The sequence below is a fragment of the Myxocyprinus asiaticus genome, chromosome 40 (assembly GCF_019703515.2).
Source record: "Myxocyprinus asiaticus isolate MX2 ecotype Aquarium Trade chromosome 40, UBuf_Myxa_2, whole genome shotgun sequence".
Taxonomy (NCBI): Eukaryota; Metazoa; Chordata; class Actinopteri; order Cypriniformes; family Catostomidae; genus Myxocyprinus; species Myxocyprinus asiaticus.
In genome coordinates this window covers 18,236,776-18,258,856 of record NC_059383.1, presented here as the reverse complement: position 1 = coordinate 18,258,856, position 22,081 = coordinate 18,236,776, and the positions used below count along the sequence as shown (strand labels likewise).

Genomic DNA, 22,081 nt, shown 5'->3' with positions numbered 1-22,081 from the left:
AAGAAAATAGAAAAGTATCTTAGCTCAGTAGGTCCTTAAAATGCAAGTGAATGGAGATTTCTCTTTTGAAGGTCCAAAAAAAAAAAAAAAAGACAGTCAGCATAAATGTCATGATTCACCAGAAGTGATTGTGTCATTAATTTAACAGCTGGTGTCGTTTCAATGACATTTATGCTGACTGTTTGTGATTTTTGGACCTTCAAAAAAGAAATCTCAATTCACTTGCATTTTAAGGACCTACTGAGCTAAGATATTTTTCTATTTTCTTCAAATGTGTTCTGGTGAAGAAAGAAAGTCATACACACCTGGGATATCATGAGGGTGAGTAAATAATGAGAGAATTTTCATTTTTGGGTGAACTATCCCTTTAAATTAACAAGAGAGGACAAACATTGTAAACTTTTAAAAACACATCAACCACAATGTTAACATAAAATTGTCATCATTCACTCACCCTCTTGTTGATCCAAATTCATATGACTTTTTCTTCCATGGAACACAAAAAAAATGTTAGGTAGAATGTTTGCCTCAGTCACCATTAACTTTCTTTGTACTAAAAAAATTATGAAAGTGAATGGTGACAGAGGTTATCATTCTGCCTAACATCTGCTTTTGTGTTCCATGCAAACAACATGGCTTGAAACAACATGAGGGTGAGTAAATGACACTTTCATTTTTGCCAATTTTAAGCAATACATGCTCTTACCAGCCATTTAAATCAACTTGAGGAGAAACTTCTTAACTTTAATTTGTTTTTTTATTTACTTGTAACAGTACATATACATACCTGCCAGAAGCAAAGGCCACCCCGAGCACACGGATACCCTTTCCCTGTGACTCATCCATAAGGTCATCATCCTCCTCCACCTGCTGATCAGGCCGATATGGTGCCACCTTCAGCCAGTTATACAGCTTCTTGCAGCATGACTGTTCCACACATACAAAAGAGACATGCCCGTATGTTTTAGACCACATTTCGCTACATAAAGTGCTTTTGGTAGGGTTCTAGGGAAATATGTGGTATGCAATCAATATGTGCCACCTTCACGATATTCTCCTTGGCTTCTGCGATGAGCTTGTTCTTGAGTTCTTTGGCCATCTGAGGATATAGGAAATGCTGCAGGGCTCGTTCAATGGCCAGCGTTCTCTGCTTGTTCCATTCCTGCACCTGGTGACTGAACTCATCTCTGTAGTAGAACTGTTTAATCTCATCAAAGTAGGTCTGATCTCCATACCTGTAGAAAAGCCAAAGAGAACACTCTTAAGGCTGATTTATACTTCTGCGTCAAACCTACAGCCTCTGCCATGGCCTGACATGCACATCTTCAAAAATGTGACTTCGTGTTATGCAGACCGCAACAGCTATGATTTGTCCACTTTAACCAGAGACCGCCTCCCAGGATGATAACAAGGATGACAAAGGTAGCGTTGCATTTTATCCAAGATTATTTTCATATCTGTGCATCATATCACATTGTATTTGTTTTGTGACTATTAAAAGCAATTGTCTGAATCTGGGGCATCTGCTGTTTTTTTTTATTTTTGTTTGTGTTTCATGAAGTTACAAGCTTACTAGCTCTGTTTACAGCTTAGATACCCTAAAAGCTTTTTCTCCAGAGTTTTACTTGATATTAATTTGATATGGGAGTGAAATAATGTGTTTTCTACTTGCAACCTTTCCGATCGGCACAATGATTTGGCCATATGTTTGACAGTATGTGTTCAGTAAATGATCATATTTCATAAGTAATGGAAACAGATCACTTCTAATTTGTCAGCAAATTAAAAAGCACCTGGTAAGAGTTGGCTATTTTGCCTGCATTGTAAAGTCTTTAAAACGACACACATTTTGTGTTATTCAGGCGAGTAGTTATAAATTAATTTGATGATTTCTTTTTCAGCACGGAATGTCAAATGTATGCCAAAATAGTTATTTATTATAATTTAAACGACTCGAGAGCAAACGTACAGTAATTTCCTCGCATTTTCTGGCAACATCTATAATAAATAATATGTACCCACATTTCAACAAATTCACATCCTTTGAAATCATTTTTGATGCTACAATAATTTAATAAATACTTTTGAATCCAGAAACGTCACTGCTTTTTTTTTTATTTATAAAACATATTCTTAGCATTTTGGCTGTGTACTCAGAGCGATGCCGACACACCAACACAGAACTATAAATGCAACCCAACGCGTTGGCCACTACAAGGAGCCTATGGCATAGGTTCAACACAGAAGCATAAATCAGCCTTTAGAATTCAATATATGTTACTTCTTAACTCATTAATGGAATAGTTCATCCAAAAATGAAAATGATTTTACTCACCCTCATGCCATCCCAGATGTGTATTACTTTCTTTCTTCTGCAGAACATTTAGATTTTTAGAAGAATATTTCAGTTCTGTAGGTCCGTACAATGCGAGTGAATGTTGACCAAAACTTTAAAGCTCCAAAAAGCACATAAAGGCAGCATAAAAGTAATCCATACGACTCCAGTGGTAATGTATGTCTTCTGAAGCAAACGAAGCGGTCTTTGATGAGAACAGACCAATAATATAACTACTTTTTCACTGTACATCTTGCCATTGCAGTCTATAGGCACCATCATGATTAACCTCGATTACACATCCTAGTGCTTGAAGTATGCGCAAGGATGTGTAATCAAGCTTGAAATCACGATTGCCAAGGAGACTGCGATTAATATTGAAAAAGTTACACTTTGGTCTGTTCTCACCCAAAACTGATTGAATCACTTCAGAAGACTTGGATTAAAGTCACACTGTAGTCATATGGATTATTTTATGCTGTATTTGTGTGCTTTTTGGAGCTTTTAAGTTTTGGTCACCATTTACTTGCATTGTATGGACCTACAGAACTGAAATATTCTTCTAAAAATGTTCATTTGTGTTCTGCAGAAGAAAGTAATACACATCTGTGATGGCATCAGGGTGGGTAAATGATGAATTGAGAATTTTCATTTTTTTGGTGAACTATTCCTTTAACTATTAGTGGATTCAGGAATGTTGTAATATTGTGAAAGGCTTTGAACTTACGCTGGTATCTTAGATGAAACCAATGTTTTAAAGACACAGCATTACCCTTTGACTCCCACAAGATCAATGCAGATGTCTATGGAAAGCAGGCCTTCCTCCTCAGCCAGGCACATCTTCAAGAACTGATCTCCACTGAGCTCCTTCACAGGCTTGTTCTTCAGGTACTTGAAAGAATAGGCATAGTGTGCCTCATCAATGTCCTGGGAAACGTGACAGACATTAGCTGATGTGGAACTACTCACAATACAGTCATTGGCACCATCAGTTCAACAGTTCAGCCTGGGTTGGAATAGAAGGACAAGTTCACTAAAAGGTCTAAAACAATGCCTACAGCAAGCACTTAAATGCATCAATTGAACTTTCTAGCTAAAGCCACAACTCAATAAAATTCACATCTCTAAGCAAATTCTGCTGGGGTGGGTAGGTTGCTATTCTGCTAATACCCTTTCCTTGATGAGGCAAATATGGTCAAGCAACAAAACAGAAGATGAACATAACACAAAATGTTAGTACAAAATGGTTGAATACTAGCTCTCCCTTCATATTATAAGGCAGGTCTGTTTATTTTGTAACAAACCCTATGTACCAACCTTCTTGCCCTTCTTAGTTGGCTTGATGTTAATCTTGGCCCTTTCCTGGAAGGTCTGTCTGAGCACGTGCCTGACCAGAGGTTCACGGGCAATCTGCATGGCCACCATGTAGCGAGCGCCTTCCAGAACAGCCTCAGGACTGTTGAATTGGCTAAGAAAACAGGAGTTTGTATGATTTAAAGCAAATTGCTATATTTTCAAATCAATGCGCAGTGGGTTAAAGACTTCATGACCACAGAACATGGCTTGTTGATTAAGCACTTACTGATGCAATTGAAATAAAAAAAAAAAAGTTGTTTTTGTTTTGTCTATTTTTAAAGAAACTTTACAGTTTGGGCTATTTAATTACCTGCACACATAGTCCTTGGCCAGCTCCAAAGGCTCTGCAGGGAACTGCTCAGTTTCGTGCCTCTGATAACTGTCTCGCAAGTTCTCTCCAAATTGCTCTGGGGTGAGACCAAACTTCTTTGCAAGACCATCTGAGGGAAGGTAATGACAAGATAAACAATAAGTACACAAGGACATATGCTGCAGAGACTTAGCATAGCATAAAGTTTGATTTAAGGTCTAACTCAATTGTGAGTCCTAAGAAATGGCTATAAATGACACTTATCAGGTTTGTCTCAATTGTAAAATATATTTTAAACAGTATTTGTGAGATGCACACACCAAGGCCAGCGCTCTGGCAGATGCTGTACATATCTCTGCGGGAGGCTAGTTTCAAATCTGGCCCCTTTTGCTCCTCTTCTTCCTCTTCCTCCTCCACTTCTGCCTCTTCACCTAGCAGACCAAAAACAGTGTCAGCCCAATGCATGGGGGAGCATTGACATTTAAAGCAACTCAGGGCAAGTCAAGCAGTACCATCTTCCTCTGACACTTCCTTGATCTTTTTCAGTTTCTTCTTGGTGGCCTTGGCTGCGTTTTGCATTTTAGGAATGTCTCTGCCATAGTACAGCAGGAAGTGGTTGTAAACATCCCCCAGCTCATCAAGAGACTGGACATCTTTCAGTCTGTCAATGTAGAAAGAAAAAGTGACAAGGACAAAATAAACAAAAAATAAAAATAAAAAAATAATGTTTGAAATCTTAAATGGCCAACGCTTTCTGCACCACAGAGGCAGCACATTGTTCAAGCAAAACTGAACCAGTGGCATGTCCAGTCAGCAACAGACCCATTTGAACACATACTGCACCTCTCCATATCAGCAGTGTCTAGGGGACGAGTCGAATCGGCCAGTGGCTTGTCTGGGTCAGCTGAGATCTGCTCGAACTGATAAGACTGCATTCTCTGGAAAAGACGTGTCAGATTCTGCTTCCTGGTCTTCAGCTGGGTCCACTACGGAAAAGCGTAAACAGCCACATTATGATAATTTGATCTTTCGATTAAAACAAAGAACTGAGCGACCAGTAGGGGTGGGTAAAAATATTGATTTTCCAATGCATCGCAATCTTCATTTGAATGATCTCGCTATCGATTCTAAAATCCTAGAATCGATCTTTTACTATATGCGCAACCCTAAAATACAATGAGGAATTTACTACCATTTGTGACCAAATTTCACGCTATGCTACTAAAATATATATATATTTGGCAACTTGCTGGTAAATGTTTAGATTTCACTCACCAGTGATTGTGTAGTATAGTAGTGGAGTATTCAGCAGCAAAATCCTTTCACTGCATGTTGAGAGTAAAAGTTGTTCCGTGTAATGAGTCCAAAGACAAGATCCACGCGACCCATTTGTCATTGAAAAATGTCTCTTTTAATACACTTTGTTCTCTACAGTCAGTTTTTGATCAAAAACAAAAAATAAACATTTAATTATAATCATGCATACCAAAGATGAGAAAGCCGTTCGAGTCTCTCTCGTTAACATTCGCTCAAATACAGACGCTCTTTCCAGAAATGCCAGTTTTGTTAAAGGGATAGTTCACCCAAAAAATGAAAATTCTCTCATCATTTACTCACCCTCATGATATCCCAGGTGTCTATGCCTTTCTTTCTTCAGCAGAACACATGTGAAGAAAACTAGAAAAATATTTTGGCTCAGTAGTGGATTGTGAGCAGACTTTTGAAGCTCCAAAAAGAACAGACAGTCAGCAGAAACGTCATCCACATGGCTCCAGCGGTTAAATTAATATCTTCTTAAGAGACACGATTGCTTTTGGTGCAAAAAAGATCAATATTTAAGTACTTTTTAATTATAAGCAATCACTTCTGGTCAGCAGCAGTATGCGTGTTATGTAATCGCATTGGCATGTTCACGTGAGAACAGACGCACGAGCGCACACCCGGAAGAGCAGCACTGTTTACAACCAAGTAGGAGGTAATACTGTACAGTAACTTCTTTGGTTTTGATCTGTATTTGTTACTCACAATGGTGTGTTTGTGTGATTATCCTGGATGTCTCAACCGAGAGTAAAACGTGAGATTTCACCTTAATATGGCAACGCAAATACTTCACGAGAGACCACGTGAACTCATAACTCTCATGAATGCGCATTCTGCTGCTGACCGGAAGCAATGGTTTATAGTAAAAAAGTACTTTTTCACACCACAGGCGACTGTGTCGCTTTAGAAGAGAGAAGATTAATTTAACTGCTGGAGTCGTATGGATGATTTTTATGCTGACTGTCTGTTCTTTTTGGGGCTTCAAATTCACCATCCACTTGCATTTTAATAACCTACTGAGCTAAGATATTTTTCTACTTTTTTCAAATGTGTTCTGGTGAAGAAAGAAAGTCATACACACCTGGGATTTGGGTGATATGCCCAAAATCATATATCACGATATCGTAAAAGTTTTCTGTAAAATAATAAAAATTGATTTATATATTAAATTACCTTATTGTAATGCCTATTTTTGGAACTCCAGTCAGTGAATTAAACACTTTATAAATGAAAATTACTTCCTCTTAATTTGGAACAAGACAATGTCAAAGTAAACAAAAAGTTAAAAACAAATTATCAAAAATGTACCTTACCAAAATGCTAAATTTCACAGTATGCCACATTTCAGTTTGAAATGTTGTTGACCATTATTATTATTATTATTACTACTACAAACTTTCCTCAAGAAACTTAAGATCTTCTCAAAGCAATGTGATAAAGAAAATAAAACACAGACACAAAACAAAAAACAACGAAAATAAACACTTCTTGAAGAAAATAATTATCAAATAAATATCACATCTTGCAAAATAAATAAATTACAGAATTATTGCAGAATTCATCTTTTGGCTTTCATAATATTCTTTTGCGTGCTTCATTTTGAGGTGGAAAAACAGATTGCTTGTATTACGAGTGATTATAGCAATGTGCGACACAGTCTGCAGATTCAATTTTTCTGCTCTGTGCTGGCTTTTGTGAACCCACACCACAGATGTCACACCTGTCATCCCATTCTGTAGAGATTTATTTCTCCATTTAGGGTTTTCCTGGGTCAATAATGATTTGAGTTGCACGAGTGATCCTGCTCGGAGTTCTCCTGTCTCTGGAGCGCAAATATTGGACAGCCTGCTGTATTCGCGCGCACTTCGGTGCTCCAGAGACAGTGCGCACCACAGTCATGTGAAACATTCGTGTGTCAGATGAGAAGAATATTTAGTGCTTTTGAAGTGCCAAACGCGCAATGAAGGTCATTAAATTTGCTTGGGCAGCCGTAGAAAAATTTTCAATGCTGGAAAAACTCTGTCCATGTTTCTTCAATTCTCTCAGTCTCACGTGAAGCCCTGCCCACAGATAGAGATGCCCATGCTGTGCACATGTACACATTTACATAATCACAATATAGCAAAATCTCTATTGACTGACACTTTATATCGGTCACCACGATATATATCGTCATATCGCCCAGCCCTATCTGGGATGGCATGAGGGCGAGTAAATGATGAGAGAATTTTCATTTTTGGGTGAACTATCCCTTTAAAGAGACAGTACCTGTTTTAGCACCTGTTAAACAAATCATGTAAATAGTACACATAATAATAAATATTATTAAACAATAAAAATGTAACAAAATAATATAGCAAATATACAGTATTATTTATTGAATACATGGATTTGTTCATTTTTAAAAAGCCAAAATGTGACCAAAATGATGAAAAACTACTAAGATATAATGTACATAGTTAGAAGGTCCCCTGAATAATTAACAGCTTTAGTTGGAAAATAATTTATTTCATATGTAAGCAAAAGGGACATTACAACTGAAATATATCCATATAAATTTATATTAAATCGAAATCTAATCGAAAGCTTGTGAATCAGAATTTAATTGGGAAATCTGTATCAATACCCAGCCCTAGCAACCAGGATGCACTTTAAGAACATTCAGCTTTGATTTTCCAATACCTTCTCATCCCACTGCCACACCTTCCATAGATCATTAATGTTTAGCTCTGGTTCCACGTACTCCTTCCTGTAGAAAGCAATGAAGGGGACCTGTGGAATTGAAGATGGCATGAGCAGGCAGGTCTACGTTAAAACCACACATCCTTCAGTCAAGCATTTGTACCATACTCTGGTTTGTTCCTTGACTTTACCTCAAAGTGCTGGTTCCTCATAAAGTTTAGGGCCTCTTTGATCTTAGCAATGGTACTAGGGCCCTTCCTGCTAAAATTGGTGGTTGTCCCACGATCCAGGTAATCTGTGCTCTCCTAGAATGCAAACCACCATCAAGTAGAAGCTCAGAAGATGAAATGGATGGTTTTGCATTGTCCAAAACGAAAGTCATGCTGTTGTGATACAAATACTAAAGTTTTTACCTGCATAGAGATGGTTGGTGTGGAAAAGGCATTCCTGTAGATCCATTCAGCTTCATCCTCCAGCTCATCATCCTCAGCAGGTTTCACAGGGATGGCCCTCAACTGCAAGTCACAAGAGACTATGAAACATCTTCATCCACACAAACTGAAGGAAGCACCTAAAGCATTTAGGCAACATACTGTAAGCCGAAGCCTAACATAGATCCTTACTTGGAATCTTTCTGGCATGTCTGTAGAGCGGATCTCATTGTCCTGGTCAGTCATGTGGCTGCTCTCCAGCTCACTGGGTTCATAGATCTCAAAAATGCTACGACGGCCAGTTCTCCTCTTTGTCTGCTTTTTCGGCCGATCCCATGACTCATCATCTTGATCCTCCTCTTCCTCTTCTGCATGATCGTACACCTCAGTGTCGAACTCAGCAAAGTCAAAATCACCCCCGAAAATCTCTTGAGCTTCTTGCAGAGCACTGGAATGTCAGGAAGTCATAGAGGGTTGAAGGTCATTTTGATCAGGGATTCAATACAAAGACCATCATACTACAGAAGGAAGTAAATTTTACCATAAATAAAACAATATTTTCAGTTTACCCCACTTACGCATCAGTGTAGCCAGAGAATTTCTTTCCCTTCTTTTTTGATGTTATGGGCTGTCCATCATCATCCACAATGAAATCATCTATATCTGTAAAGATCAAAGCAAAATAACTTAAAACAAAACTCTGCAGAATTCTCAAAAGCATATCAAAAATGTAATTTACATACTACACAGCTGAAGTCAGAAGTTTACATACACTTAGGTTGAAGTCATTAAAACTAATTTTTGAACCACTCCACAGATTTAATATTAGCAAACTATAGTTTTGTTAAGTCGCTTAGGACATCTACTTTGTGCATGACAACAGTAATTTTCCCAACATTTGTTTACAGACAGATTGTTTCACTTTTAATTGTCTCTCTCTCAATTCCACTGGGTCAGAAGTTCACATACACTAAGTTAACTGTGCCTTTAAGCAGCTTGGAAAATTCCAGAAAATGATGTTAAGCCTTTAGACAATTAGCATCTGATAAGAGGTGTACCCGTGGATGTATTTTAAGGCCTACCTTCAAACTCAGTGCCTCTTTGCTTGACATCATAGGAAAATCAAAAGAAATCAGCCAAGACCTCAGAAAAAAAATTGTTGACCCCCACAAGTCTGGTTCATCCTTGGGAGCAATTTCCAAATGCCTGAAGGTACCATGCAGCCATCATACCGCTAAGGAAGGAGACGCATTCTGTCTCCTAGAAATGAATATAGTTTGGTGCGAAAAGTGCAAATCAATCCCAGAACAACAGCAAAGGACCTTGTGAAGATGCTGGAGGAAACAGGCAGACAAGTATCTATATCCACAGTAAAACTTAAAACCTATATCAACATAACCTGAAAGGCTGCTCAGCAAGGAAGCCACTGTTCCAAAACTGCCATAAAAGCCAGACTACAGCTTGTAGTTTGCACATGGGGACAAAGACCTTACTTTTTGGAGAAATGTCCTCTGGTCTAATGAAACAAAAACTGAACTGTTTGGCCATAATGACCATCGTTATGTTTGGAGGAAAAAGGGTGAGGCTTGCAAGCCAAAGAACACCATGCCAACTGTGAAGCATGGAGGTGGCAGCAACATGTTGTGGGGGTGCTTTGCTGCAGGAGGGACTTCACAAAATAGATGGCATCATGAGCAAGGACAATTACGTGGATATACTAAAGCAACATCTCAAGACATCAGCCAGGAAGTTAAAGCTCAGTTGCAAATGGACAATGACCCCAAGCATACCTCCAAAGTTGTGGCAAAAAGGACAACAATGTCCAGGTATTGGAGTGGCCATCACAAAGCCCTGACCTCAATCCAATAGAAAATTTTTGGCAGAACTAAAAAAATTGTGTGCGAGCAAGGAGGCCTACAAACCTGACTCAGTTACACCAGTTCTGTTTGGAGGAATGTGCTAAAACTACAGCAACATATTATGAGAAGCTTGTGGAAGGCTACCCAAAACGTTTGACCCAAGTTAAACAATTTAAAGGTAATGCTACCAAATACTAACAAAGTGTATGTAAACTTCTGACCCAATGGGAATGTGATGAAAGGAATAAAAGCTGAAATAAACCATTCTCTCTTCTATTATTTTGACATTTCACATTCTTAAAATAAAGTAGTGATCCTAACTGACCTAAGACAAGGAATGTTTTCTACAATTAAATGTCAGGAATTGTGAAAAACTTATTTTGAATGTATCTGGCTAAGGTGTATGTAAACTTCTGACTTCAACTGTATATACAGTACTGTGAAAATGACTTGGGCACATAAGATGTTTCACAAAAGCGTTTGTCTTAAGATGGTTATTTATATCTTTAGCTTTAGTGTGTCAATAGGAATTACAAATGTTAGACTCCCAAACATTACTTTTGCAAATAGAAAAGTTTAGAATAGAAGAACAGGGAGCCCTGCAACAGATGGCATGGTCCCCACAGAGCCCCCCACTGAACATCATGTCAGTCTGAGATTACATAAAGAGACAGAAGCAATTGAGACAGCCTAAATAGATAGAAGAACTGTGGTGAATTCTCCAAGAAGCTTGGAACATCCTATCTGTCAACAACCAAGAAAAACTGTGTCCAGGTGTACCTAGGAGAATTGGTGCTGTTTTAAAGGCAAAGGTTGTCACACCAAATATTGATTTAGCTTTTTTATGTTTACTGGACTTTGTATGACATTAAGTGAAACTATTTATGGCATTATTTCTGAAAACATCCTTACTATGCAACATTTTTCACAAATGCTTAAAACTTTTGCACAGTACTGTGTATATATAAAATGAGTAGAAGTATTGTCTTTTCTACCAGATTCCTCATCTTCTTCCTCCTCTTCCTCCTCCCCTGGGTGAAGCGTGTCCACAGCCTCTCCTTCCTCCACCTCTCCATCTCCATCCCCAGTGAAGATCTCACCAGCAATCTGATCTTTGTCATCATCTTCCCCCTCATCATCCATGGTTTTAACACGTGAGTATTTCTTTTTCTGAACACACACAACAGAATGTTTTAAGTTTTAGTAAGACATGTTTTCACAAGTCAAATTGTAACTCAAACTTGGACAAAATAAAGTTTAGCTGTCAGAAGTTTCTGAACATGTCAACTTTCAAAGATTCAGTACAGGTAGTAATTTGGTGACTTACCCTCCTTTTCACTTTCACTCCCAGATTCTCCTCGATGAGGTCCAGATCATCGTCATCCAGATAGTCATCATAACCTGATGAACATGAATGCACATCCTTAATGTGAACAACATGTTCACTAGTCAACTGACATCAGACTCTAACACACAAAGCACCTGAAGGAGATTTTATGATGGCAAATTACTTTTGTAAACCATTTGGAATTATATTTCAGACCTCATAGATGAGGTAATGGTTTGAGCATTGAGAAGTTTTGCACCACTACTGGACCACTCAACCATTGATGGGACATGCTTTATAATTGGAGTAACTTACTTCGCTTCCTGCGGCGATGACGGACCTCTTCACCAGAGTCACTGTCCTCTCCCCCGCTTCGCTCTACATGGCCTACTTCCTCTTCCACATCACCATCATCGATAAGTCCTCTCAGGTTACCGTGCTCATCCTGATCTTCAGTATTCTCTTCTTCCTCCTCTTCTGGAGACATCAGAAACACAAACATGTAAAATTAAGTATTGGGTCAAATCATGTAATGTAAGGTAAACACTGCAAACTAAAGCAGGCTTTCTGATTGTATCCACGCCCTCTGTAGGATTTGGCATTAAGTCTTTTAAGGAACATCTTACCATCATCTTCCATAAATCTCTGTGTCTTCTTGGGCTTCAGGTCCTTCTCCTCAAACTCCTCCTCTGACTCCTCAGCCTCACTGTCGATGAAGTCAGACATGTTTGCAAGGCCTGAATGAGAGAAAAAAAAATAAAATAAATAAAAATAAAAAAACACATGATGTGCCGCTGATGTGCCTACATAACTGTATCAAATGTTTTGGCACTGAATGGGTTACCATCAGAAAGGACAGGCAATTCAGAGGCTTACAAAGTGTGATTTTGCTCTGACACACACATTACACAGACATACAGTGCATTCAAAACGTATTCAGACCCCTTCATTTATTTCACATTTTGTTATGCTGCAGCCTTATGCTAAAATGCTTTATATTTTCCCCACATCAATCTACACTCCATCCCTTATTTGACTCAAGATTTTTGATAACTTTGCAAATATATATATATATATATATATATATATATATATATATATATATATATATATATATATATAATAATAATAATAATAATAATCACACTGACGCAAGTATTCAGACCCTTAACTCAGTACTTTGTTGTAGCACCTTTGGCAGCGATTACAGCCTCAAGTCTTTTTGGGTTTGATGTGACAAGCTTTGCACACCTGGATTTGGGGAATTTCTGCCATTCTTCACTGCAGATCCACTCAAGCTCTATCAGGTTGGGTGGGGACAGTCGGTGGACTGCCATTTTCAGATCTCTCCAGAGATGTTCGATTGGGTTCAAGTCCAGGCTCTGTCTGGGCCATTCAAGGACATTCACAGTTGTCCCTAAGCCAGCCTTGCTTTGTCTTGGCTGTGTGCTTAGGGTTATTGTCCTATTGGAAGGTGAACCTTCGGCCCAGTCTGAGATCCTGAGCGCTCTGGACCAGGTTTTCATAAAGGATATCTCTGTATTTTGCTGCATTCAGCTTTCCTTCAACCCTGACCAGTTCCCCAGTCCCTGCTGCTGAAAAACACCCCCACAGCATGATGCTACCACCACCATGCTTCACTGTTGGGATGGTATTGTACAAGTGATGAGCGGTGCCTGGTTTCCTCCAGACATGACGCTTGGAATTGAGGCCAAACAGTTCAATCTTCGTTTCATCAGACCAGAGAATCTTGTTTCTCACAGTCTGAGAGTCCTTTAGGTGCTTTTTTTTTTTTTTTTTTGCAAATTCCAAGTGGGCTTTCATGTGCAGGGCTCAATGCCAAGAATTTTTTTCTACTGGCCCGGTTAGGCCAATGCTTCAGATTTTTACTGGCCCTGCCAAACTTTTCACTGGCCCCAACACAAAAATGACAAATAGCTGTTTTTACCATCATGGCTTTAAAAAAATATGTCTGAAGATAAATATTTGTTACATATCTTATGTTTTTAATACAATGTCCCCCAGGGGCCTGGGTAGCTCAGCGAATAAAGACATTGACTACCACCCCTGGAGTCACGAGTTCGAATCCAGGGCGTGCAGAGTGACTCCAGCCAGGTCTCCTAAGCAAACAAATTGGCCTGGTTGCTAGGGAGGGGTGAATCACATGGGGTAACCTCCTCGTGGTCACTATAATGTGGTTCTCGCTCTCGGTGGGGCATGTGTTCTCCACGTGGATGCCGTGGAGAATAGCATGGGCTACATCTCCACAGTAACGCGCTCAACAAGCCACGTGATAAGATGCGCGGATTGATGGTCTCTGACACAGAGGCAATTGAGATTCGTCCTCCGCCACCCAGATTGAGGTGAGTCACTACGCCACCATGAGGACTTAGAGGGAATTGGGCATTCCAAATTGGGGAGATAAAGGGGAGAAAGAAAAAAATACAATGTCCCCCAAAATTGAATCACATTTATAATTTGCAAGATATGATTTATGCCTTATGTAATCCCATATATGTGCTTTACAGATATAAATTCATAAATACATCATATTAACCTCAGCCGTTCTGCCATTTACACGTGTTTTTAAGCCAAGAGTTCTGTGGAGGAGATGATGAGTTTTCTGTCACTCATTTAGTCATGCAACTTTTGCCCATGTGTAGTGTTTTCACAAGAAGGATCAAAGATTATCCACGGAGTTAAAGATCTGATTATTGGCTGAGAGAACAGACTTGATATTAAATCGGTTGTGATGTGTAATATACAGTAGGTAGATATTAGGCCTAATCTGTGAATTAACAATGTGTATATAACATGAAATCAGACAACCCAAACAAGACCAACACTGACTGATATACAAAGAACAAAAACAAAAATACCTGTATTGTCCAGAAATTAGACATGTAACAGGTGTGTTGTGAGGATGATATGAAGTAGACTGTTTCAAATATTCATCTTCACCTTGCAGCTGAACAGCGCATGATAATAATAACCTAATAGCCATAGTGATCTTGCTTCTTTTCATATCAAACGGCATTATCATGTTGAATTAATGTTTACGTTTTGAAACATTACCTAATTAAATGTATACTTACATTTTGGATATTGAGCAGCTTGTGATTTCCAGACACGTGTATAACTGGGGTTTAACAAAGTTTATTACGCCTCATTCGGCGCTTCATCTCTAAAGGCGAATTAATGAGACACATTTTTTTACAGTGGGAATAAAACTAGCGCTCTGTCACTTTATGAGAGCATATGCACGTTAAACAGTCTACGCTGCTTGGAGAGAGATGATGATGAGACATGCACGGAGAGACATGGATTTTCAGTCCAATAAAAAGAAACTGTTGATTTTGTGTGTTCCAATGTGTGGATTACTAATTTTCAAAAACATGTAAAAACGAAAAAGGGGGGATTTCGCGCATTTTGAACACGGAATGTGCGGGGATACTTAGTGTTGCACAAGACGTTAAATCCCACTACGAAATTCATTAAGTGGGTTTTATCCTGCTATGTTCTACACATTGGTAATAGCTGCTGCTAAGACACTTGGAAAAGAGCGAGGACAGTGCTAGGAGAGTGCGCTCTGTGTCTGCACGATCTTGTGCGTGCACACGACTGTGCCTTGGCGCGTCCAGTATATTATGCATTTGCGCGTCTTTGCGAGATAAATATTTGTGCTCTCTCGCTTGATGTTTGCTTGCACTAATGTTATAAATGCAGCACTGGCCCGATCGGGCAAGTGACAGTTTTAGCAACTGGTCCGAATCTTTCTCACTCTGGCCCCAGGCCATCGAGCCCTGATGTATCTAGCACTGAACCTGAGGAGAGGCTTCCATCTGGCCACTCTGCCATAAAGCCCAGATTGGTGGAGTGTTGCAGTGATGGTTGTCCTTCTGCAAGTTTGTCCCATCTCCACACATGATCTCTGGAGCTCAACCAGAGTGACCATTGGGTTCTTGGTCACCTCTCTTACCAAGATCCTTCTCCCCCAATTGCTCAGTTTGGTAAGCTCTAGGAAGAGTCCTGGTTGTTCCAAACTTCTTCCATTTAAGAATTATGGAGGCCACTATGCTGTTGGGAACCTTCAATGCAGCCGAATGTATTTTTTTTTAAGCCTTCCCCAGATCTGTCTCTCGACATAATCCTGTGTCTGAGCTCTGCAGGTAGTTTCTTTGACCTCATGGCTTGGTTATTGCTCTGATATGCATTTTCAGCTGTGAGATCTTTTATAAACAGGTGTGCCTTTCCAAATCATGTCTAATCAATTGAATGTTCCACAGGTGGACTCCAATCAAAGTGTAAAAACACCACAAAGATGATCAAGAGAAATGGGATGCACCTGAGCTAAATTTCAAGTGCCATAGCAAAGGGTCTGAATACTTGTCAAATGTGATATTTCAGTTTTTATTTGTAAAAACTTTGCAGTAATCAAAATCTGTTTTTTTTTTTTTTGCTTTGTCATTATGGGGTATGGACTGTAGATTGATGTGAAAAAACAAATAAAGCATTTTAACACAAGGCTGCAACATAACATGTGAAAAACAAATGAAGGGGTCTGAATAATTTCTGAATGCATTGTATTACATTTAGATTGACTGAAGAAAAAAACAAAAACTAATGGTATGTCTCATAATCTGCCTCTAAGAAAACCACAGCACAGTCAGCAACAGCATTTACAGCTAACTACCAATGGATAAAACTACTCAGATCTCCTGTCCTTATCAGCAACATTCAGATCAGAATCAGTTTTAAAGAGTATGTCGCTGACACATGTCTTCAAGTAAAAAAAAGACTGTCAGGATCATATCTCAAAAAATCGACTTTATTGGCAGTTTACCTTGAATATTTTATTCTTGCACTAGATTGTCAAAACATTACTTGTTTATATTAATTTGAAGACATAACATCTGAATATTGATTTCGTAAAACCAGGCCTAGTAAGCTATCAAAACCAACACACCATGATGCCGAACATGGTACCTATACGACTAGCTATATTATCCATAGACGAGGAATTTAAGAGGAACTTAAAACGTGTAAACATTTTAAATGTAAGCCTATTGCCAGAGACGAATTATATGTAAACAGTAAACAGGGGTTTTTTTTTATTTTTATGTAAACATGGAAGGGCTCTCTAACGCAGCACAGTATGAGATCAAGGCCCTCATGCTAACAAGAGAACTAAGAAAAACAACAACAGATGTGATATACGGCGTTATAAAACAGCAGACAGACATTAAACATCCAGCACGAACGCTCACTTACGTTCCCTTGCGAGGCAGCTCGATTAAAGACGTGAAAATAAGCGCTGAGATGAAGAAAGAAGCGTCAATTTTCAAGCTGCTTGTTGGTGACAACAAAAAATGGCTGAGGGTTATATCAGAGATTCTGCTTCCGGTAAACATCAGATTTATCTTCCGCTCTGAATTATTATTTAACATTTTATGGCAATATGAAGCAGATATTATTATGTTGTGGACGTTTGTGGTATGAGTACGTGTAACTATGTGTAATGTTTTTTTGTTTTTTTTGTTTTTTGACAAGGGTTGCATGTCGGGGGTGCACATTAGATGGCGCTCTATTGTTTCTGTCGTTAATCTGTCCATGTGACCTCATCTATGATTTTTAAAGATTTATTTATGCGTAGGGCTCGTTCAAAAGCTTAAGTTATGGACGGGCTGAGGTTCTTGAGGGTCCATTTGCCTGTAACAGTGTTATTGTCATGTATGCTTTCATTCTTCTCCTGCAGAGAAATGGATTTTGTGACGTGCGGGTCGGTGGTGAAGCTGCTCAACGTGAAACACAACGTCAGATTACACTCTCATGATGTCCGCTATGGGTCTGGTGAGTGACTATCAGACATGAATTCTGCTCGTTCCATACATTTGGGAGTGATGTTGAATGTTGGATATGTTAAAGAGTCTAATTTAACAATTGTCATGTATATTATATTTAACTTGAACACTCAGGTCAGACTCAAAAGCTGTGTTTTATTACAAGTTTGCAACGTGGAACAAGACAACCCATTTTTCGAATGAGATTCACCTGTAACTGTAGCATACACCCTCTTGTTTGTGAGCTGTTAAAGGGATAGTTCACCCAAAAATTTAATTCTCTCATCATTTACTCACCCTCAAGCAATCCCAGATGTGTATGACTTTCTCTCTTCTGCTAAACACAAATTAAGTTTTTAGAAGATTATCTCAGCGCTGTTGGTCCATGCAGTTTAAGTGTGACCAAAACTTTGAAGCTACAAAAAGCACATTAAGGCAACATAAAAGTAGTCCACACAACACCAGTGGTTTAATGTATGTCTTCTGAAGCGATCCAATTGGTTTTGGGTGAGAACAGGCCAAAACGTAACTCCTTTTTCACTATAAAACTTGACATCAGCAGTCTCTTGGCGATCATGATTTCAAGCTCGATTACACTTCCTATAGAGTGCGACAGCGCTTACCCACTTTTTCAGCCTTCTGGCTTATGGAAGCATTTTCCCCATTCATTTCTTCCATAGACTTTTAATAAAATCCTTCATAAAAGAGTTGGAAGCAATGAACCAAACCACCAGCTCTGAGGTGAATCACAACATCACAAACTTTGTTTCGAGACAAAAAAGTATTTGAAAATCAGACAAAAAGACAAAGGCAAGGCTGTGTACTTACCGTCTTTCATGAGGGCACGGACTACAATCCCATGAAGCGTTCTGAAAGATATCATTGAATAAAAAATGATGGGAATATATATATAGCTATTGATTTTAGGTTGTTGATTATAGGTATATAAACAATATATTTTACGTTTATTGCAAAATATTCCGATATGTACAAATAGATAAGTAGTTTAAGGGTGAAGAGACACCGACTCGATTGTCATGGGAGTGGGCGGTCACTCTGAGGCATGTTTCGCGGGCTTTGTTTGCAGCAGTTCTATGATTGGTGTAGCTTTCTCTGCTGGACCATGGGTAATGTAGTTGTTTACCATGAATGTTGTTCATTGGAAGCATATACCATCGATGAATAACCTCGTAGCTCGCAGTAGATCTGCCTCTAAAGGTTTATAAGTTATCGTTGAAAATCAATTCGTCTGTGGGATAAATACTTCCAGAACCAGACTGTTGCACTCTATAGCGCCATCTAGCGCCAAATTCCCTTTCAAAGCAAGTCAGTCCACTTGGTGGCCATCTTTGTGCAGGCAGGGCAGCTATTTTTCTATGTAAACAAGCAGCATACAAGTACAGCTCCTATGTACTTGAATGGGGAAAGACCGAAATCTCCAAAATGGTTAGTCAAGATTATGATCAGAGAACATATTTAAAATCAGCAGTAAAATCTGACTACACCGGTATCATAAGTTGTGTTTCTTTACCTCAGATCACGCAAAAAAAAATGCTATTTTCCCGGCTTGTCTATCTAATGTGCATGCGCGTACACAAATAAAACCTCTGGAGTTGTATGGATTATTTTTATGCTGCCTTTATGTACTTTTTTAGAGCTTTAAAATTTTGGTCACCATTCACTTGCATTGTATGAACCTACAGAGCTGAAATATTCTCCTAAAAATCTTCATCAGTGTTCAACAGAAGAAAGTGCCATCTGGGATGGCATGAGGGAGAATTTGTATTTTTGGGTGAACTATTCCCAACTATTGGGTGAACTATGCATGATTGTTTTAAATTTTCAGGTAGTGGTCAGCAGTCAGTGACAGGTGTGACTGCAGTGGAAGACAGTAACAGTTATTGGAGCGTGCGGGGCAGTAGTGAAGCTGGATGCAATCGAGGGACTCCTGTAAAGTGTGGACAGAACTTTCGCCTTACCCATGTCAACACGGGCCGCAATTTACACAGCCACTACTTTACATCCCCTCTGTCTTCAAATCAGGTTTACAATTTTTTTCCTTTTTTTTTTAATGAACAACTCAATATTGAGAAGCCACTGTTGTCACACATTGTCTTAAAGGGATAGTTCACCCAAAAATGAAATTTCTCTCATCATTTACTCACCCTCATGCCATCCCAGATGTGTAGGGCTGTCTTTCTTCTGCTGAACACAAATTAAGATTTTTACATCTTTTACAATATTTACATCTTTTTTTTACAATAAATTGACTTCTTCAGAAGATACATATTTAACCACTGGAGTTGTATGGATTGCTTTCATGCTACATTTATGTGGTTTTTGGAGCTTCAATATTCTGGCCACCATTCATGTGCATTGTAAAGACATACAGAGCTGAAATATTCTTCTAAAATTCTTTGTTTGTGTTCAGCAGAAGAAAGGAAGTCATACACATCTGGGATGGCATGAGGGGGAGTAAATGAGAGAAGTTTTGTTTTTGGGTGAACTATCCCTTTAAAGCTGATCCAAGTTCAAATGTCACTCTTTCCATTCAGGAGGTCAGTGCGTTTGGGGGTAATGGTGAGGGTGACCATCTCGACGAGTGGACCATTCTGTGCGCAGGCTCAATTTGGCAGCGTGACGAGTCCGTTCGGTTCCGTCACACTGCCACTGACGCTCTGTTGTCTGTAACAGGCGAACAGTATGGCAGACCCATCCACGGCCAGAGAGAAGTGCATGGCATGATGATCAGCAGCCCACACAGCTACTGGAGAACAATGGAGGGCGTTTTCATGAAACCGATTGAGAGTGGATCCAGGGATTTCAGCAGCCCACTACACACAGAGTTTTAAAGGAAGACATCATGCAAGAGAGCTGAACATGCTAAACTTTTGATAGAGTTCAAGTGTTCTACCTTTTCTTTCTTACCTAATGATCCTGCCTTGGGCCGTAAGAGGAACACTGAGCTGTTCCAAAAAACATGACATAATTAATACTTGAAGTAAATGATTTCATAGTGCACAGTCAACATGAAGTGTGGACAGAAAATCAAGCTTTTCATTCAAGGCTTAAAATAAAATTTTCGGGTTTTGCATGGCAGAATGAAAGCACTGTTAGCTTTTCAAACTTTTTTCAATATGAATTCCATAATCTTATAAATCTCATAATTATAATGCTGAGCAAAAGATTGACACCAACAGTGTTCTAACCAAATTTGTGGTTTGAACATATTTTGCTCTCTTATTAGAAAATTGACTGCTTATTCTACTATTATTATACAATATAAATGAATCTTATAGAATATTACATTTGATTTTACAGTCAGACCATAGGTCAACAACTATTTAAAATCTGTGAGGTTAATAGTCAAGTAATGTCAATCAAGTCATTTATCTGTCGAGATTAATTCTGCATCCTGAACAAGCTAATTAAAGGAATGTTCCGGGTTCAGTACAAGTTAAGCTCATTCGACAGCATTTGTGGCATAATGTATTTCAACTCGTCCCTCCTTTTCTTTAAAAAAAAAAAAGCAAAAGTCGAGGCTACAGTTGGGCACTTACAATAGAAGTGATTTTTGGAGGGTTTAAAGGCAGAAATGTGACGCTTATAATATTATAAAAGCACTTGCATTAATTCTTCTGTTAAAACATAAAAAAAAAAAAAAAAAGTCATTTTTACAGTTTAAGGTTTTAGGGTTTGTTGACATAACATCGTCATGGCAAGAAAGTTGTAAAATTGGCTATAACTTTACACAGAAAAGGTTATCAAGCGATTTTATCACACTAAAATAGTTTGTACACAGATATCCTTTATGTCTTGTAGTTATACTTTTTATAAAGTAAGTATTTTAATGTTCAAAAATTGCCCCCCATTCACTTCCATTGTAAGTGCCTCACTGTAACCCAGATTAAAAAAAATATTATTTTTTTGAAAGAAAAATAATATTTTTGTATTAATCAATATTATGATTAATAAATAATATTTTTGTATTAATCAATATTATGCCACAAATGCTGTCGATTGAGCTTAACTTGTATTGAAGCCAGAATATTTTTATAATTTTTTGAAGTGTAACTTTAGGGGTATGATTGAGCAACCCTGCTCTATGCTAACTTTATCTTTAGAGTGAAAACACTACAGCAGTGGTGGTAAAGTGTGATTCAAATGTAAATATTGCAACAGTATTAACATCATTTACTTTGAAAAATGTTACTGTTACCTCAGATAACTTCCTGCAATTATGTGGTGCTGCACTACGTAAAGATGTAGGCTGTTTTTTTTAAAGGAAGCCATCTCACTCATGATAAAAGCTTTGAAACAGGCATTAGTATTGTACACACTTCAGTGTTAGACTTGCAATATTCAGGAAAAGCATGTTTCATGCAAGGAATAAAGTATATTTCTCATAGTAAGGTGATATCCTACATACCAGAAGTAACTATATTTTTTAAGTGCCACTGAAAGTCATTCACCTCTGTTCTGAATTTGTAGTTGAAATCAAAACACATTTTAAGACATGCCTTTTTAACATAGACCCAGACCTCTACGATAATTACACATAGATGCAGTAAAATTTAGGTTACACCTTAAATGGCATTGATTCATGTTGGGTTACCATTTC

The 22,081-nt window shown here is 38.5% G+C and overlaps 2 protein-coding genes across 3 annotated transcripts in view; one reads left to right on the top strand and one right to left on the bottom strand.

The window, feature by feature from the left end:
- Nucleotides 1–17,053, bottom strand: part of LOC127430633 (transcription elongation factor SPT6) — a 33,343-nt gene extending 16,290 nt beyond the window's left edge. The window contains exons 1-18 of one of the 2 annotated variants that reach the window (XM_051680528.1): nucleotides 16,892–17,053; nucleotides 12,247–12,357; nucleotides 11,936–12,097; nucleotides 11,621–11,694; nucleotides 11,289–11,463; nucleotides 9,013–9,097; nucleotides 8,627–8,882; nucleotides 8,417–8,518; nucleotides 8,195–8,308; nucleotides 8,004–8,093; nucleotides 4,845–4,987; nucleotides 4,514–4,662; nucleotides 4,322–4,432; nucleotides 4,002–4,131; nucleotides 3,653–3,803; nucleotides 3,108–3,262; nucleotides 1,043–1,235; nucleotides 788–927 (exon numbers count right to left, since the gene is read on the bottom strand). In XM_051680528.1, coding sequence (XP_051536488.1) covers nucleotides 788–927; nucleotides 1,043–1,235; nucleotides 3,108–3,262; nucleotides 3,653–3,803; nucleotides 4,002–4,131; nucleotides 4,322–4,432; nucleotides 4,514–4,662; nucleotides 4,845–4,987; nucleotides 8,004–8,093; nucleotides 8,195–8,308; nucleotides 8,417–8,518; nucleotides 8,627–8,882; nucleotides 9,013–9,097; nucleotides 11,289–11,463; nucleotides 11,621–11,694; nucleotides 11,936–12,097; nucleotides 12,247–12,346 — 2,330 coding nt within the window. In that variant the 5' untranslated portion in view covers nucleotides 12,347–12,357; nucleotides 16,892–17,053. The remainder of the gene's footprint in view (nucleotides 1–787; nucleotides 928–1,042; nucleotides 1,236–3,107; nucleotides 3,263–3,652; nucleotides 3,804–4,001; nucleotides 4,132–4,321; nucleotides 4,433–4,513; nucleotides 4,663–4,844; nucleotides 4,988–8,003; nucleotides 8,094–8,194; nucleotides 8,309–8,416; nucleotides 8,519–8,626; nucleotides 8,883–9,012; nucleotides 9,098–11,288; nucleotides 11,464–11,620; nucleotides 11,695–11,935; nucleotides 12,098–12,246; nucleotides 12,358–16,891) is intronic. The other variant, XM_051680527.1, reaches the window with a different exon arrangement.
- Nucleotides 17,054–17,235: 182 nt separating this feature from the next.
- LOC127430634 (stromal cell-derived factor 2-like) lies at nucleotides 17,236–22,081 on the top strand. Its single transcript, XM_051680530.1, has 3 exons — nucleotides 17,236–17,470; nucleotides 19,307–19,503; nucleotides 20,016–22,081. The coding sequence occupies exons 1-3, from the start codon at nucleotides 17,296–17,298 to the stop codon at nucleotides 20,310–20,312; spliced, it is 669 nt and encodes a 222-aa protein (XP_051536490.1). The 5' UTR covers nucleotides 17,236–17,295; the 3' UTR covers nucleotides 20,313–22,081.

Excerpts from the sequence above, each read along its gene's own strand:
- LOC127430634 (XM_051680530.1), top strand. The coding sequence starts at position 17,296 with ATGGACGGGCTGAGGTTCTTGAGGGTCCATTTGCCTGTAACAGTGTTA. Across the intron at positions 17,471-19,306 it reads TGATGTCCGCTATGGGTCTG|GTAGTGGTCAGCAGTCAGTG; the intron begins GTGAGTGACTAT and ends TTAAATTTTCAG. Across the intron at positions 19,504-20,015 it reads CCCCTCTGTCTTCAAATCAG|GAGGTCAGTGCGTTTGGGGG; the intron begins GTTTACAATTTT and ends CTTTCCATTCAG.